Genomic DNA, 18,144 nt, shown 5'->3' on the forward strand with positions numbered 1-18,144 from the left:
GCAGTATTTAAACACATTAAAGAATATGTTAACAGCTTGGCATGTCCCGGAAAATCCTGAAAAAAGGAAAACTGATCATCGCCTAAAAGCTGCAAGAAAATCAGATCCAGCACGAAGAGTAGGCTTGAACAAAGCTTTAAAAACGAGCAGGTGAGACACACAAAAGACAAAATTCAAAAAGAATTGAAAAAAGTCCACGACGGCCGGTGTCCCTGCAGGTCTTAGATCTGACCCTGGGCCAACACACCTGAAGCAAACGATTAGTTCATTACCAGGCCTCTGGAGAACTTAACATCTTGAGAAGGTAATTTAGCCATTAAATCAGCGGTGGTGGATCCAGCACACATCTAAAACCTGCAGGACACCGGCCCTCGTGGACTGGGATTGGTGACCCTGTTTTAAAGGCTCCGGAGAACCAGCAGACCTCAGCTGAGCCTGTCATGTGGGGATGTGGGGAAGAAGGACCCGGAAGCTGGACTCTTTAGTGAAGACAGTGTGTTTTACAGTGAGGTAAATAACAGATGCACACTAAATCCCCGTTGCTCCCTAGACTCCTGCGTGTGCTCCCCTCCGACGTCAGTGCTCGTGCTCCCTGCTGTCGTGTTCCTGCACACCCTGTGCGTGCCGTCCTTCTGGTTCCACCTGCAGGAAAACAGCAGAAGCAGCCGTCAACACTGACCCCACGGGCATACACGAGCTGCACTACCGTACACTGACACACGCTAACGTGGGATGTAACGCAATGATCCCGCGTCAGTGGGAGCGCCAACGCTCTCCTAAGCTCCCCGACGAGCCCTGATCAGCAGCAGGTGTGTGGCAGGGACTTCAGGTGTCATCCATCCAACAGCCACACCCGCAGACACACACAAATACACACACACACCCTGCCTACACATGCAATAAGTGGAACACAGACATGACAGCATTGTGCAGAAGACACACACATCACAAAATAATAATAATGCTACTGATAATAATTATAGTCCACACTGCTCACGGACCCCGAGTCCCCGGAACCGGGTCCGTGACAGAGCCTCAGCAGCTCGGTCACCACCCGAGCTTCAACAGGTGACGGTACAAACAAACTGTTTGACCCGAGCGGGAGGAACCACGGCGAGCCTGAAGAAGTGTGACTCTGCAGGGACGGGCGAGGATTTAAGAGTCCTGAGTGCTGATGGAGGGCGTGCTGCCTGTAGCGTTTAAAGTGGGGAGATGTGGGACCTTTAATCTGCTAAGCAGCCTGGTGGCAGATGATCCACAGCAGATTTACAATAGAATAGAATAGAATGGAATAGAATAGCCCTTTATTGTCATTGTATATGTACAACAAAGTTATGGGTGGTCCACTCCACAAAAATGTCTTAATTTACAAGAAATGTCACAATTTTCTTTGTCAGACAGCTTCCTGCTGAAAACCAACCATGTATGTACAGAAGTAGCTGTGTGTATTAACACTGTGTGTGTGTGTGTGTGTGTGCACAGATCATCTCCCAGAGGAAACTGTCCAAAGCTCTGCTCAGACCTGGAGGCACGGTGGGGAAAGCCATCATCACGGTGAGCCCCGCCCTCTCCTCCTCCCTGTTGCTTCTGTAGCGTCTCTATGGGCTCAAAATGTGGTCATAAATATTTTGTACTTGTAAATTGGTTTTGTCTGTGTAAAAAAGATTTGTGTGTGGACTTAGCCAAAAACCCTGCAAGTTACAAGTATGAATTTTGACCCTATTTTTCTTCCTTTCATCTGATTGGTCAATGTCATGTCAATCACAAATGTAACAATCCAATCAGAGAACAGATGGGTTTGGCTGTCGGAGGGGCGCTTTTTTGAACTGCAGGTCTTTGAAGGGAATAAATGCCCTTTTACATGCCAGCCCAGCGTTTTCCTTCATCACCACGAAGGAAAACAGTCTGTGGTCGTCCGAGTTTGGTGATTTTTATGTCACAGGACTACGTGTTTAATACTAATACAGTGTTTTGGAAATGACAGTCTTCGGCTACGTCCACACGTACACGGGTATTTTTGAAAACGGAGATTTTCCGTTTTCGTTTTAAAAAATAATCCCGTCCACACATAAAGGCAGAAATGAAGGAAAACGCTGCTATGAACATGCCAAAGCAGCAGGTGGCGCTATATTCCTAACCGTGTAGAAATGTTGGCCAATCAGAAGTCTAGAAGCCTCGGTGGGAAAAAGTAAACAAAGCTGGGGCATAGAAGCAGAACCGAGTCGTATGTGTGGACGGACAGTAACTGTGTGTATATGTAAGCATTTAAACACTGCAGAGAGTAGAATTAACAGTATTGTAGAAATTCATTTCACCGAAACAATAACGTGGCGCACAGTGTGACGTCACAAAAGGCGCACACCTTTGACGCTGCGTTTTTTTCCGTTTTTCTCGTCCACACGTAAACGCAAAAACTGCGTTTTCAAAAATATCCACCCTGGCCGGAGTTTTTAAAAATCTCCGTTTACGTGTGGACAGAAGGTGCAAATGCATAGAAAAATCTGCGTTTTCAAGAATACCCGGGTACGTGTGGACGTAGCCTTCATTACAAAGCTTTCTTCGTTATGAATTAGCATAGATGTTTTTATTGAACATTTGAAGAACCAGCAAAAAAAACTAACTCTTGTAGAGGACACAAAGTCAGAGATAGAAACTACAGGTGCATCTAGTGCAGGTAGAGCTGCTGCAAAAACCCAGAGCCCAGCAGATCATTACATTTGTGATTGACATGACATTGACCAATCAGATGAAAGGAAGAAAAATAGGGTCAAAATTCGTACTTGTAACTTGCAGGGGGTTTTTTTTTGGCTAAGTCCACACACAAATTCTTTTCACACATACGAAACTGATTTACAAGTACAAAATATTTATGACCACATTTTGAGCCCATACTTCTCCTCCTCCTCTCACGGGGTTTTTCTCTGTCAGCTCTTTCCTCTCTGTGAATTTAAAGTTTGTTTCTGTGCCGTTTACACTTCGTGACTGCCAGACATTAAAGCCTCCATCAGACGGGGATTTTCATTGGTGTTCTGGTCGCAGCTCTGATAGCAGGGATCCTCTCAGCTGGACCGAGGACGGCCGGCGTCTGCTCCTCACACAGATTTGCTCCTTTATTTATCCCCAAATTCACAGCTGGAAAATCCCCCTCTGATGTTCCTCTTCACCTCTGTGCACACATGAAATGCTTCATGGGGATTTATTTCAAAGGGATTTCAGTGCAGGAAGAAGCTGCAGTTACAGAAAATTAAAGCTTTTGTTGCGTTTCCTTCGCCCCTCCCTCCTTTTGATCCTGTCCCCTTCTGTCCTGTCTCCTTTTCCCCCTCCTATCCTCTTCCCCTGTTTCCTCTTCTTTCCGTCTGCAGATGAACTCTGTGTTTTCATGAAGATAAACGGTGTGTTTGTGTTGTTTGCATGTGTGTAGCGATGTGACATCTCTCCACGTGTGATCTGTGATCAGCTGTTGTCTGAATGCCATCCGTCACCATGTAAAAGGAAACCGACGTTTATGATAAACGTTCATCAGGTTTGAGATCTCTGGTTTTATCAGGACTGGTGAGTTATTCAGTTGATTGGAGGCCTTGTTAGCCTGATGTTGGTCTATAAATGCGTCTCTTCCTCATTAGTCAAACAACATATTTCACCCTGCCCAGGAAATGAGCTGTGATGCTTTCAGTCTGTGGGTTCAATTTGCTCAGCTGTTTGTTTATCTGCCTCGTAATATGTCGTCTTAATGAATTTTGCAGGGATTATGTTGTTGGGCCTTTTTCATGTTTACAGCTGGATTTGACTTACGCTGACGGTCAGAATGCACGCTGCATTGCTGGCTGTGCTTGGGCTGCGCCGTGCTTTATCCAGCTAGAAGCTGCTGAGGTGCAGCTGCTCAGGAACTGTAGTGATGCTTTCAGACAAACTGCTCTCCTCACGTCTGTTTATCCTGGCAGAAGCTCAACACTCGCGTCAGAATTTTCCACAAACTGCTAAAAGTAGCAGAGAGACACAGACTAAGGAAAGCAGTATGTAGATGTCCGATGTCCCCACTAAGATGCAAAAACGTCTGTTTGTTTTGAGCATTGTGTGTTTTGACCTCGGGGTGAATTTGCTGTGATGTCCACTCCTCAGACGTCTGGCACGTTAACTTCAAATACTTGGCTTTCTAAGCGTTCCCACATGGACGGGCATCAACATCTGCTTCTCTGAGATCATCGCTAAAGTCTGTCCTCCTTGGAACTGTTAACACATCCGAATGATTCAGACCAACAAACATTTACAGAGGAGCTCACACTGACAGAGGAACACTTAAGTTAAGTCCCTCTGCCTGGCTGCAGGGAGCCTGTGCTTAGTTTTTCACAGTGTTTCTGCATTTTGACTTAACTTTTGTTAAAAAATGTTACAATGTGTCATGTGTTGGTTATTTTTTATTGCCCTAAGACATGTAAGGACGTCTTATGTCCTGACATGCAAAATATGCACTTCCTGTTTCACTAACCAGTCCAGAACATGATGTCAGTGTTGGTGTGGAGTACAGGAAATGAGCCCAAGTAAAAATGAAGGCGAGCTGTTTATTGGCTCATTCAAAACTGAACAAATCCACAAAACCCAGCAGAGCAGAGAAAGCAGCAGCAGCTCAGACAGGTGAAGACAGCAGAGGTGGAGCAGGTGGTCGGTAAGGATGGGAAAACAGGAAAGACAACGTAACCTTCAACCTGTGTTGGAGAGCAATGGAGTGTCAGGGACGTGCGGCTCTTTAAATCACCATGGCAACGTATGCTGAACACATGTCCTGGTCTGGAGCACGTTATGTTCTCTTCACCTTACAGTGCAAAGCACCTCGAGGTGACAGCTGGTATGATCTGCTGCTAAATAAATAACAGTGAACTGGACTGTGTGCAGCACGAGTGCCGGCTTCCACCAGGTTAGACTTTATGCTCATCTCAGCCGTTCCTCTGAGAGCGTCTGATGAAGCAGTCGATGCTCAGATGATCCGTTTTCTGTAGAGGAAGAGGAATGAGTGCCAAACTGCCTTTTTATGTGACTGAAGCAGAGACAGCATCATCACTGACTGGATGTTTCAGAGCAGCTCACACAAAGAAAGCTGTGAAACTTCATAGTTTACTCCTCAGGAAGTAGCACACAGGCAGGCACGGACAGACGGGTGAGAGGTCTGAAAATGGAAGCCAAAACTCAACAACTCCACATCAGTCAAACAACAATGAAACCAGGATTCAAAAATACAAAGCCCCGAGAGCCTGACATCACATGGCTCCACCCTCTGATCAGCTGTATGCTAAACGAGGAGCTGGAGTCACTCCGGTGCACAAACTATGAAATTATTGTGTAAGAAAAGAAAGTCGGACCCTGAAACTCTGTTGGTGCTTTATGCATAAAGAGGATTTGAAACTAATGACTGAAACTCCTGAGAAAACGGCTTACTACGCCTGTTATACAGTCACACGTTGCTGCAGTCATTGGAGTCGCCCCCTGCTGGTCACTAGCAGTAATGCATGTGTACACTTAGCTTCACTTCTTAGAAGCAGAAGCTGCGTCTGCAGAGCGGCTGTCATCGGAAACCTTCTGCTGTTCTGCACTAAACCTGCCGCCCAGGTGTGGCAGCATCACGTTACCATGACAACAGGCCGTATAGCCACACTTTTTTATAACTTCGTCTGGGTTTATGCAGCGGGACAGTGACAACGCTGCCCGCATCAGGAAATGCTGGAAGTCGCAGCTTTAACCTGTAAAGGTTTCCCTGTGTGTCTGCAAGCATTAGACTCCAGAACGTTGTTTTTCTGATTCGCCACGTGCTGCGTTTTCATCTGCAGCAGCGCGCGCACTTTCCCCGTTAGCCTGACTGAGCACTTTCAGCCTTTTGCTTTACATTTCCTCGACTTTGATGCTAACAGTTGCTCATTGTTTTGGAGGAGCTCCCAGAGCAGGGTGGCTCGTTTGATCTCACAGAGTCTGATCTGAATATTCAGAGTTTGTTGTTGAGTTGATGGCTGCACCCTGGCTTCATAATGAGGCTCTTATCAAAGGGAAAATGTGCTTTCAGATCACAGCAGAGGAGCTGACGGGCAACGACGACTACATCGAGCTCTCCTTCAGCGCCAGGAAGCTGGATGATAAGGTAAAAACTGCACCTGGACCAGGACCCCCCACTTACCTCCTGAATGTCTTTCTCTTTATTTTGTCCAACAATTTAATAAATGTCACTTTTCAATTCTTTTGTTTGTTTGTTTGGTTGATTTTTTTTGTAAATAGAATTTTAATTAAATTCTATAATAAGGTAAGAAGGGCATGGGCAGTGTTTGGGCTGCAGCTCTGTTTAGTTTATGTTTTTTTATGTCAGACGTTACCTCAGTGACATGCGAATTTATCGTCTAATGCTAGTTAGCTTGATTAGCAAGCTGCTTATTTATTTATTGATGCAACGCACAGATGCTTCGCTAATTAGTGCAAAATAACTAAAAAATAAAACCACTGAATAAGATTCAACTCCAAAATACAAAATTTTAGGATTTAAGAATTATAATGTTTGTAAGATAAATACATTAAAAGCCTCCTGCAGGACACATTATGTCCAGTTTAAGTAATCCTAGGATTGGATGAGGCTCCACCTGCGGAAACCTTCCTATTAAAGTGACTGAATTATCAAGTTGGAGGACCTCACCACTCTCTGCGAACTGTTATAAATGGGGAAAGTCTCCATAAAGTTTACTTCTGCTGCAATTTTTAAACATGGGGGAGTATGGGGATGGACTCACTGCTGGAGCCTCTGGTGGACGTTAGAGGAACTGCAGGTATTGGCTTCTTTTTCAGCAGTTTGCAGAACATCTGCACCAGCTCAGCTGCAGCGTTTCAAAGTACATAATATAAATACAACAACAAACAGAACTTTGGAAAGCTAAGTGTACTCTAAGTAGTTATAGTGCGTCTGCCCCATACACCACACGGTCACAGGAAGACCTTTTTAGTTTAGGTTAAATGATGAAAAGTAAAAAACATAAATAGTTTTTGATGCATGTATCAGTGTTTTGCATTAATGAGAAATGACACATCCTGATAGCATTGTGTGGGGTTACAGTACTCAGAGCTCACAGGGCTAACATTCAAACAGCCACCGTGAACATGAGTGGGAGTCATCAGTCACTGCAGGAGTCTCAGGCATGGCGGGCTCTGAAACCCACGCCACAGAGTGTAACCACAGCATCAGTGAAGTAATGATCACAGCGACAGGGTAAACATCACAAGCCTGAGAGTCGCTGACGCTTTCTGTACTTACTGAATGAAAGCATTACTCAGTGGTTACGTTCATAACGCAACACAATCACCTCTGTCAGCAGATTTTAAAACGTTTCATGTTAAAGCAAACTAAAAACAAAGAAAAGAAACAAGACGCATTTAAAAACTGATCCAAGTCTGGAGACGTCAGTAAAAATCCAGAAGACAGAAACTCCGCAGAGGAAAACAGACAAAGGAGTTTTAATTATTACGATTATTTAAACCTTTAAACATTCATAATGTGATTTCTTTTTTTTTGAACAGGGGAAAATAATCAATATAATTACATACAGGAAGTCCAATCCAAAACAGGACATCAGGGGAAGCCAACTATCAAAGTAAAGCAGAGACAGCTGCACACCAAACACAACGACAGAGGCAGAAAACACAGAAACACCAGAATAACCAGAAAATCACAACACAATCTATCACTAACACTACTGATCAGAATGATATTGGTAAAACTGAACCTCATCACTAGAACAACAACTAAGAAGTGAAAACAGGAACCAAAAACGTCTAATATCACAAAAACTTATTAAAACTTCACTGAAACCAAACCAGGTTTTTATAACTTACCTGTTTATTATTGTGGGCGTGGCCTCTTTGCCTGACAGATGGGTCCCGACACTGAGACGTCTGAATGTTGTTGTGCCCTGGAGCATGTTAATGTAATCACATTACACAGATAATGTGCAGCTTTAGCTTTCCGATCCATGACCGTGGATTCAGCTTGCTGACTAAGCTAGCTATGGTTAGCTGATATTGTTAGCCTCGTGCTCATTTTAGCTCCAATAAACCAACATGTGACAGCAACAACTCTAAACTCAAGGATCCAAAATGTCCACAAACCATCTGGTGGCTACGTCCATCTTTTATATCCAGTCTGTGCTGGTTTGGAAACAGACTGTGGACAAACACCAGGGGGCGCTGCATGTAAAGCCAGTATGAACATGATCAGACTGGATGTCCCGACTGTGTCTCTGGTGTTTGCAGTGAACTCTGCGTTTGTACTTTTAGGACTTCTTCAGTAAATCGGATCCGTTCCTGGAGATCCACAGACTGAACGATGACGCCACGCTGCAGCTCGTCTACAGAACGGAGGTACAAACACACATCGACACACTCGCGTCCTCCACTCACACAAACACCACCGTTAACATTAAAGGCTGAATTATTCAAACTGGATTCAACACATCATCCTATCAAAAACAGTGGAATACAGCAGTCCACTTGTTTACTATTATTAATAATAATAATGCTTCGTGGTTAGTTTTGGTGTCATAAAAGTCATGTTTTGTAATCTGGTTCATGGTTCTTCATGTGAACAGTGAGTTCAACTTTAACTTGTTTCTACGACTTTGCTTAGATGGACTTTGGTGACCTGGTAGGTGAATGTTCCCCCAGAGGTATTTCTTGGCTGACTCATTGTGTTGATCTGATTTTCAGCCTTCTGTGTGTCTGCTGTGTCTCTTTGGGTCATGCAAGCTTTGCACTCTCCACCTCCCTCGGTGGGATTCAGGCGGACGGAGAGTTGGAAAAGACAACATATACTCGAAAGAGAGAAACTTGCTTCTGAGAGCATTAAAGCTCTCAGTCAATGCAGTTTTGTTTATATATATGTAAGCTGCTGAGTCGTTAGCTGTAGCTGCACAGCTGGGATTCCTCTCATCCGTCAGCACATTGAGATTTTTCAACAGGTCCCACAGAGCAACAGTCCTCCCCAGCTGACAGCAGGGACATCCTTTCTGATTACTTCCTCCCGTCTCCAATTTAGCTCCTTGCCTGCGGCTCAGTGTGAAAAAAGCAGGCCGCTGTCAGGCAACAAGTTTCCCTGGATGGAGGCTGTGCTTCCATCACATGATCGTAGAAGGTCATGCAACAAGTTGACAGCTGCTTCCAGCTCCCAGCTGCTTCACCCTGCGTGGTTATTATAAAGCTGGAGAGCAGGGTTCGACATAACCAGTGGCCCCATAAAAGCTGCTGATTGGCCAGCTGCTGGGCAGGGAGTGTTTCCACCAATCAGTTTGGAGCAAGCCCTCAGTACCAAAAAGTTTCTTTCTTGCAGTCAGCTGTCGGTTTGCACATTTAAGGAAGTCTCTGACCTTATCGCTCTTAGTGGCATGGAAACACGAGGAGAGCGTTTCTCTTACACCTGTGAGTAAATGAAATCCAGGCAGACTTAAATGAGCCAAAGATGGAAGAAAAATGTGTTAAAGCATCATTTTAATTAACACAACACACACTTCCAGGAAACACACCAGGCTGGAAAAGCGAGGATGACTCCTTTCAGCCAGCGGTTCTCCTCAGAGCTGCTGCAGGTTTACACCGTTTAGGACGCAGCAGGACGCAGCAGGACGCAGCAGGACGCAGCAGGACGCAGCGCTCCGCTGAGACGCAGCGCGAGCTGTTTTTAGACCTGACCTTGCTCTGTGTTTGTCTCTCTCAGACCGTCATGAATAATCTCAATCCTGTGTGGAAAACCTTCAAAGTTTCCCTCAACTCGCTCTGCAGCGGAGACCATGAACGCAAACTGCAGGTACTCACACACACGCACGCACACTTTGACTAAAGATCACAGTCCACCACACACACATTCCCACAGCTCCTTATTCCTCACAGCCACTGGGCTGTGGGAGGAACCCACTCAGGAACAAGCAGAACACAGAAACCTGCGAACATCATTTCCAGAGACCTTTCACTGACAGTTAAACGGTGTTAAAACCAACAGTTTTTGCACATTTTGCTGAAACTGAACTCGATTTGGAGAAACATCAAAGTCATTAGACGCTCTGCTGTTCATCCGCTCTGCAAGCAAACCAAAGGTCATGACCCTGACCACAAACAAAGTAACAATCTGTCCTTTGAAGTTTTAACAGTTATATGTAAAGTCTATAAAATGAGGCAAATTGATGCTAATTAGTGTTGAGCGAGCTGGATTCTCTTCAGGCCTCTGACCGTCACAAAAGGAGCTTATTGATGATTTTTGGCTCACCTGCACTTTCATATAGACAAAGAAAAAATTGAACCTCCGAGGAAGTCAAGGAGGATTGTAGGATTTCATCCAACTATGATCACACATCACACTGCGAGACGGAAACTGACACATCAGTGCTGAACAGCAACAATTCCCTTAAGGCAGGATGGACAGATAGATGGAGAAGGCTACGTTCACACTGCAAATCCGACTTTTCTGACCCTCTGCGACACATCTAAATGGCCTGTAATTATATAGCGCTGTACTAGTCCCTAAGGACCCCAAAGTGCTTTACACATCCTGTCATCCACCCATCCACACACACATTCACACACTGGTGATGGAGCTACATTGTAGCCACAGCTGCCCTGGGGCGCACTGACAGAGGCGAGGCTGCCGGACACTGGCGCCACCGGGCCCTCTGATCTATCCGATCGTGCTATGACAGGGTGAACGGCACAAATCCGATATTTTCAAATCCAACCTGGGTCACTTTGGTATGTGGTGCTGAATCTGATACATATCCGATGTTTCAGAAAGCGGCTGCTGTTTGATGGTCATGTCGCCTTAAATCCGTCACTGACACAAGACAGACGCCGATTATCAGCCTCTGCACGGAGGTAGCAGCCACTGCTCAAACACACGATGAACTATTTACAAGAATTTATTCACAGAAATTAGATTCAAGGTTAACACAAGAATTTACACGAGTAGAAGCGACACAGGGCAGGGGACCGTGGGAGATCGAGGCCAGGAACTGATTAATCACGGGGAGGCACAAAGAGAGCGACAGAACGGAAACTTGGCAGGTTTAGACAGTCTTGATCTGAGGGAGGCGTCCATGAGAGTGTCGTATGTGGGGAGATAACACGTTGAGATGTGGAGGTCCTGTTCCCCTGAGGGCATGATATGACAGGCAGGAGGGCAGGCAGGTAATCGAGCTGATCATTGGGCAGACTGTAGAGGAGAAAGCAAACTGAAGCAGCGCCAAAGAGTGAACACAGCAGGAGGTGAATCCGGTGGAACGCCAAAGGCAGCAGGACAAACTGGGGAGGACTGGAAGGAAGTGCTGGTTTATAAACCGTCCTGCTGATTGAATGAGGCGCAGGCGAGATGATGGAAGCTCCGCCTCCGAGGACGGATCCTGGGATACAGCCCACACAGACAGGAAAACAGACAGTTATCACTGAGTGATTTTTCCTTCTCGTTGTTTGTCTGGACCCGACGTCGAGACTACACATGGAGCAAAGGGTCCTGGGAGATGTTTCATCATAAAGCCAGACTTTGATCTTCTGACAGCTGATGAAAGGACAAAAACCTATTTTTATAAATGTCTCCATGTGGCTGCAGTCAGAGCTGCTTTTACTTCCACTGCTGAGTTCGTCCCTGTGCTGCGACCCTGTGCACGCTCGTCATGTCCTCACAGGTTGCAAGTGCACACAGTCTGCTGTCTCTTGTGTCAGTCGATGGATGTTGTGGCTCCAGTCTAAATGCAGACGTCTGATTGGCTGCAGCAGCAGGTCAAACTTCAGTCAGCAGGGAAACAAAACTTTTCATTCTTTGTTTATTCGAGTTTTATTGACTGCTGGAATTTTTGCACATTTCCAAACTAACTTTGCATCGACTGCTTCACCGAGTCTCCTGCATCTTTTCTGTTGCTTGTAACCTGAAACTACGGCTCCGTTTGTCCCAGAGACGGGAGGTTTTTACCTGACAGAGCCGAGTGACTCCAGAGGAACACATCCATCATCGCTCTTCCTGCCCTCTATTCACTATCCACCATTTTTGACCCGAATTTCCTTCAATCAGTCACGGGGGCCAGAGGCTGGACCCCTGTCAGCAGCACAGAGATGAGGTTTGAGGAGGTCAGCCACCTCCAGTGAAATGATCAGCAGCAGGACAGCGGGATGTCCCGAGGGGAAATGGATCCAAGGAAATGATGAATTTTAGATTGCTGCAGACTGGGGGAGGGCTCCTGTGATCAGAGGGCAGCCTGTGCTTCCAGTTCCAGCTTACTCCCTGCAGAAAATATAAATGTGTTTTAATAGAAACCTTTTTGTAATACGGTGTAATTCCAAAGTTTACAGTTTGTGGTTCTAATTTCTTTAATTTCACGAGGATCTCAGAGTAGAGCTGCTGCTCTTCCACGTAGAAAGGAGCCCTTTCACGTGCTTCAGGGTCTGAGTGAGGTGTTTCCAGGAGGAAGGAGATGTTTCAGGCATGTTCAGCAGCTCCTGAGAGGAGACCCGGGCCCTGCTGGAGAGATGATAACTGTGAGGAGACGAGGTCCGGGTATCTCCATTTGAATGTTGGAGCTGGAACGAGATACAAAGCAAAGAATAGATACAGTTTCTGCTAATTTATGACATTATAATCCCAAGTGTTTTCTGATAAGTGAACAACTTTAAATAAGTTTCCCCCTGAATATTTCCTCCCTCCAGTCCAGCAATCTTGCGTGCGGTTGTTCCGTCTCTGCTAAACCTCCCACAGCCGTCACACTTCACACACAGTTTTTGGAGAGGCGCCTGCAGCGGTGGGACGGTGGAGGAGTGAGTTACATGGATGACACAGAATTACAAACCAGAGCCTTTTTAATCAGCGAGATGTTTCCTTAAGGTGTCAATCACACGTAAGCAAATATTACAACTGCGCCGTTGGAAATTACTGTTGGACATGTTGATGGTAAAGTTAAGACAGGAGGAGGGAGCCGGCTCAGGTGGTACAGCGGGCTACCCACTAATTTCACAGCTGGCGGTTTAATCAGCTCCTGCTGCCCGCTGGCCTCCGGCTGGTTCAGCCGGGAGGAGAACCGGTTTACTTTTACAACAAAACATTGTTTTCTTTCTGACTGTTTCACATTAAAAGCATGACGTGCACTCACAGCCACTATGACTTACCTCCACATTTCTGTTACCTCTTCTGATTCAAATTAAAGTTCAGCAAACTGCAGTTTAGAAAATGCAGGAATTTATAAAAAAAAGATTTCAAAGTAAGAAAAAAGAGCCAGCTAATACAGACGAGGCGCCGAGGGTCAAATTATGGCAAAACACTTTTAAAAAGCTTAGCAGATAAAATGGAAACGTTGACTTTAAATCTGATCTACTCCACGCACACGGGGATTTCACTGACTGCATAAATCACAGCCACGTTTAAGACCTCCCTCACTAAAACCCTGCTTTCTTCTTAGTGGGCGAATTCTGGAAGCTTACCGAGGGGCAGCAGGCAGGCTGTTTGTGTCTTTACTTGTTAGAACTGAGCTGCGATCCTCCAGCAAGACTTTCAAAATAAAAGCGATCGCACTGTTCTCAGATTGATCAAGAAAAACTGCTACGATGCCCAAACACTGATAACACAATCTGCTATTAATGAGAAACAGGAGGAGGAGCCAGTGCACTGAAAAACAGGAAGTACTCTCAGGTGTAATCCTTACAGCTGGGGAGGAGCTGAGAATAACTCTTGAGATCAGCAAACAGGCAGGTAATATTAAAATTCACCTGCAGACATGAATCCCGTCCGAGTGGAGGTTTGTTATCGTTACCTGAAGCCATTTTCATCAGAGCCTGTGCGGCTGTCAGGTTAAAGCTGCACAGAGACGAATAGAGATGGACTTTATTAAATGGGGTCAGACAGAGGCAGGCTTATAGCTGCTGGATATCATTTAATGGGTTCCTGAAGGGAGACAAATAAAGGTGATTAATAACTGTCATCGGCAGCTTTAGCAGACTGAAGCAGGCTGTTTGCTTCATGTTGTTCTGCTTCAGGCTGAAAACCTGCTGCTTCTAAAAGCTCATTTAGCGCCGAGGCCCAGTTACTGCGCCTAAACATCCGTCATCGAGGAGAAAACCTTTCAAATTAAAATGCTGCTCTGATATTAATGTTTTATTTTTCCTGTGAGGTGAACACAGATGTGGGGGAGGTTTCTGTTACATGAACAGCCCTGTGTCTCATAGCTCCAAACACCTGGATAAAGCTCACTGTTGTAATTATCTGTTTACAGCTGCAGTGAAAATCCACCCGAGCTGGTACGATGCAGAGACTGGCCGCACTAGCTAACTTCCTGCTAATTACATTTTAGTGCCTTTAGCCAAAAGACAGAAGAGCAGTCGTCGGCTGGGCGACGTATCACAGGCAGCGGTTCACCACTGTGACGCCCACACAGAGTTTTTGCACCAACAGGGTGATTCCCAGATTTCTGTTAGCTGAAAATGTGGCAAAGGGGGGCGTGGGAGGGCTAAAAACTATCTAGATAATAGGAACAACATCTAACGTTTATGTTCTTAAAAAATGTGAAAAATTCAGCAAAGACCTCACACAGGACTGAGGAGATTCATCTGCTGTTCACTGTTCACCCATCAGAAATGTTCTCAGAGGAAGAGCGCCTGTCAGGAAGCCATTCTTAGTGAAGAGAAGTGGGAGGAAAGGCATTCTTGGTTCAAATCATCATCAGTATGTATGGTAAATGGACCAATTCTTATATAGTGCTTCTCTGATCTACTTAAGTCCCAAAAGGTTGATTCTGTTCATCTGGACGTTTCAGTGGGAGAAATGTTTCAGGCTCAGCTGGCTGCAGGTTTCCAACCTTATGAACAGCACATTTGCACCACTGAATGAACTTTTTATGAGGTTAGGGAAACATGCAGTCAGCTGAGCATGCATCAAGATACTCTACTTAAGCACTTCATGTCTCGTGACACGTCTCATTCGCCAGTAGCATTAGAGATCTTATCAAAATTCATAGAATTACAGATGCTGAAAAGAATAGTCAGGTGTTGAGCCACCAGATGCAGTAACATCTGGAAACATCTGATTGACAGCAGCTTCATTTTTCACCGTGACAATGATCCAAACACACCGTCTGTGGAAGCATAGATAGATGAAGGTTGTTAGAATTGTACAAACAGGTTTCATTAAATCGCTGCACCTGCTGTTCATTTTTCTTACAACAGATAGAGAAGTGAGACTTGGCTCAAGATTCTTGCACAGTGCTGTTCATTAGGCAAGGTAAAGTCTTTATAGCTGCACAATAACTTATACCCTGTATTATAACATCATGAGTCCTAACTTCAATTCAATTCAACTTTATTTACACAGCGCCAAATCACAACAACAGTCGCCTCAAGGAGCTTTACATTGTAAGGTCGACCCTACAATAGTACATACAGAGAAAAACCCAACAATCATATGACCCCCTATGAGCAGCACTTTGGCGACAGTGGGAAGGAAAAACTCCCTTTTAACAGGAAGAAACCTCCAGCAGAACCAGGCTCAGGGAGGGGCGGGGCCATCTGCTGTGATTGGTTGACGTGAGAGAAGGAAGACAGGATAAAGACATGCTGTGGAAGAGAGACAGAGGTTAATAACAGATATGATTCAATGCAGAGAGGTCTGCTAATACACAGTGAGTGAAGAAGAAGTGCATCATGGGAATCCCCGGCACTTCCCCCCTAACTTAATGTTAAAAACGTTTTTGTGAAGTTGGACCCTTTACACGCAAACAAGACACATCATCATCATCATCATAGTTTATTTATATAGCACTTTAAAAACACACAAGGCCGACCAAAGTGGTGAACAATAGAAACATAATAGATCCCATAAGAATAATAAATACGATAAAATAATAAACATAGCAAAAACAATAAAATACAAGTCAGTCAACCACTGAGTCAAAAGCCAGTGAATAAAAATGCGTTTTCAATCTGGATTTAAAAACCAGCACTGATGTCGATCGCCTAATGTGAAGAGGAAGATTATTCCAAAGCTTAGGACCCACGATAGAGAACGCTCGCTCTCCTCTCAGTTTCAGCCGGGATTTGGGGACTGAGAGCAACAGCTGCTCAGCTGACCGGAGCGAACGAGTGGGGACATAGGGCTTCAGCAAATCAGACAGATACGCAGGTGCCAGACCATTGAAAGATTTAAAAACCAATAAAAGAACTTTAAAATGAATCCTAAATTCAATTGGAAGCCAGTGCAGGGAGGCCAGGACCAGAGTAATGTGCTCAAATGTCCTTCTACCAGATAAAAACCGTGCCGCAGCATTTCTGGACTAGTTGCAGGCGTGTCAGAGTGCCCGGTCCAACCCCTGTTAAAAGGGAGTTACAATAATCCAAGCGTGAGGTTATAAAAGCATGGATAACAGTCTCCAAGTCACGCCTTGAAAGAAAAGGTTTGACCTTCGACAGATGCCTGAGTTGATAGAATGACGATTTCACCACCGCATTCACGTGGCCATCAAAGGTAAGTGCAGAGTCGGTTTTTAACCCAAGATTGGTAATCGAGCTGTTCAGGTGAGGGGTCAGAGCAGCAAGGTCAACATCAGGGATATCAGAGGAACGATTCGGGCCGAACAGAATTGCTTCCGTTTTACGTTCGTTAAAATTTAAAAAGTTTAGAGCATCCATGACTTAACATCACTAAGGCAATCAAGCAGGAGTCTAATTGGGGAGCTATCAGAACGACTGAAAGGAAAATAAAGCTGGCAATCATCAGCATATAGATGAAATGAAACTTTGTGTTTACGAAAGATCGCACCCAGTGGCAGGAGATGAAAACAGTAATGGCCCAAGAATAGATCCCTGTGGGACACCCCACGGCAGAGGGGCCACAGAGGACGATGACGAGCCCACCTTAACACAGAAGCTCCTGTTTGACAGATATGATTTTATCCACAGGAGTGCCAAGCCAGAAATGCCCACACAAAGCTGTAATCGAGAGATCAGCAGGTCGTGATCCACTGTGTCGAATGCAGCAGTCATATCTGGTAGTATAAGCACTACGTGTTTACCACAGGCCGTCGTTACCAGGATATCGTTCATAACCTTTATGAGAGCTGTCTCTGTGCTATGAAACGGCCTAAAGTCGGACTGAAAAACTTCAAACATCTGAGAGTTGTTTAGATAATCCATCAGCTGAGTGTGAACAACCTTTTCCAAGATCTTACTCAGAAAAGGAAGTTTAGAGATGGGTCTACAGTTTGACTGAACTGAAATATCTGAGCCTGGCTTCTTAAGTTAGGGGTGAATAACTGCATGCTTAAACTCGCTTGGTACTTGACCTGACAAGAGGCTGGTATTAATTAGGTTCAGAATATGTGGTCCAAAAGTAGGAAACACCTCTTTCAGAAAACGGGGATGAGCAACATCATTCGGAGAACCACACGGGTTAGCAGTTAACACAAGCTTCTCAAGTTCAGGTAGAACAATTGGTTGGAAAGCAATAAGCAAATTTAAACAGGGAACATCTCAGCCGGGTCAACAAAAGATAAAGTGGAGGGTCTCAAACCGGCAACCTTATCCACAAAGAAATTAAGAAACTTATCACACATAACCTCAGAAGACTGCAAAAGAACACGATCCTCTGCGTTCAGTACAGAATTTATGGTATTATACAAAACACGAGGGTTGTGTGAATTAACAGCAATAAGTTGTGAAAAATAGTTTTGAGTTTTTGGCGGTCTTTGCTGCCCTCTGGTAAGCTTTCCAGCTCGCCTTAAGAGCTTCCAGAGAGATGTAGAGCCTGTCCTTTTTCCATCGCCTTTCACATCTAATGGCTCGAGTAAAATCGGTTAGCCAAGGACTGGCCTTGGGTTTACACTGCCTGAGTCTTAGAGGTGCAACAACAGAGTCCAGATGAGAGAGTAATCCGTCTACGGAGGACGACTCAGAGGGACTGGACACAAGTTGTTCAAATCGCGTTGAAAAATGCTCAGCAGCATCTGAGCCGAAGGCTCGATAGCATCGCGTAGGTGCACGGACGTGGTGACAGCACTTCTTTACAGTGGGACACAGACACTCCCCTCCGACTGTCACTGTGAACATATAAAGAGTCACGTTCACTTCCCAGCACACCTGTTCACCCCGCCCCTGCGCCGCCCCGGGAGCTCGCTG

At 45.2% G+C, this 18,144-nt stretch overlaps 1 protein-coding gene across 1 annotated transcript in view; it reads left to right on the forward strand.

The window, feature by feature from the left end:
• Positions 1-18,144, forward strand: part of LOC143421176 (copine-4) — a 94,468-nt gene that overhangs the window by 42,541 nt on the left and 33,783 nt on the right. Inside the window, exons 4-7 of the mRNA XM_076890338.1 lie at positions 1,483-1,554; positions 6,050-6,124; positions 8,299-8,382; positions 9,728-9,817. Coding sequence (XP_076746453.1) covers positions 1,483-1,554; positions 6,050-6,124; positions 8,299-8,382; positions 9,728-9,817 — 321 coding nt within the window. The remainder of the gene's footprint in view (positions 1-1,482; positions 1,555-6,049; positions 6,125-8,298; positions 8,383-9,727; positions 9,818-18,144) is intronic.

Source organism: Maylandia zebra, linkage group LG11 (genome assembly GCF_041146795.1).
Source record: "Maylandia zebra isolate NMK-2024a linkage group LG11, Mzebra_GT3a, whole genome shotgun sequence".
Taxonomy (NCBI): domain Eukaryota; kingdom Metazoa; phylum Chordata; class Actinopteri; order Cichliformes; family Cichlidae; genus Maylandia; species Maylandia zebra.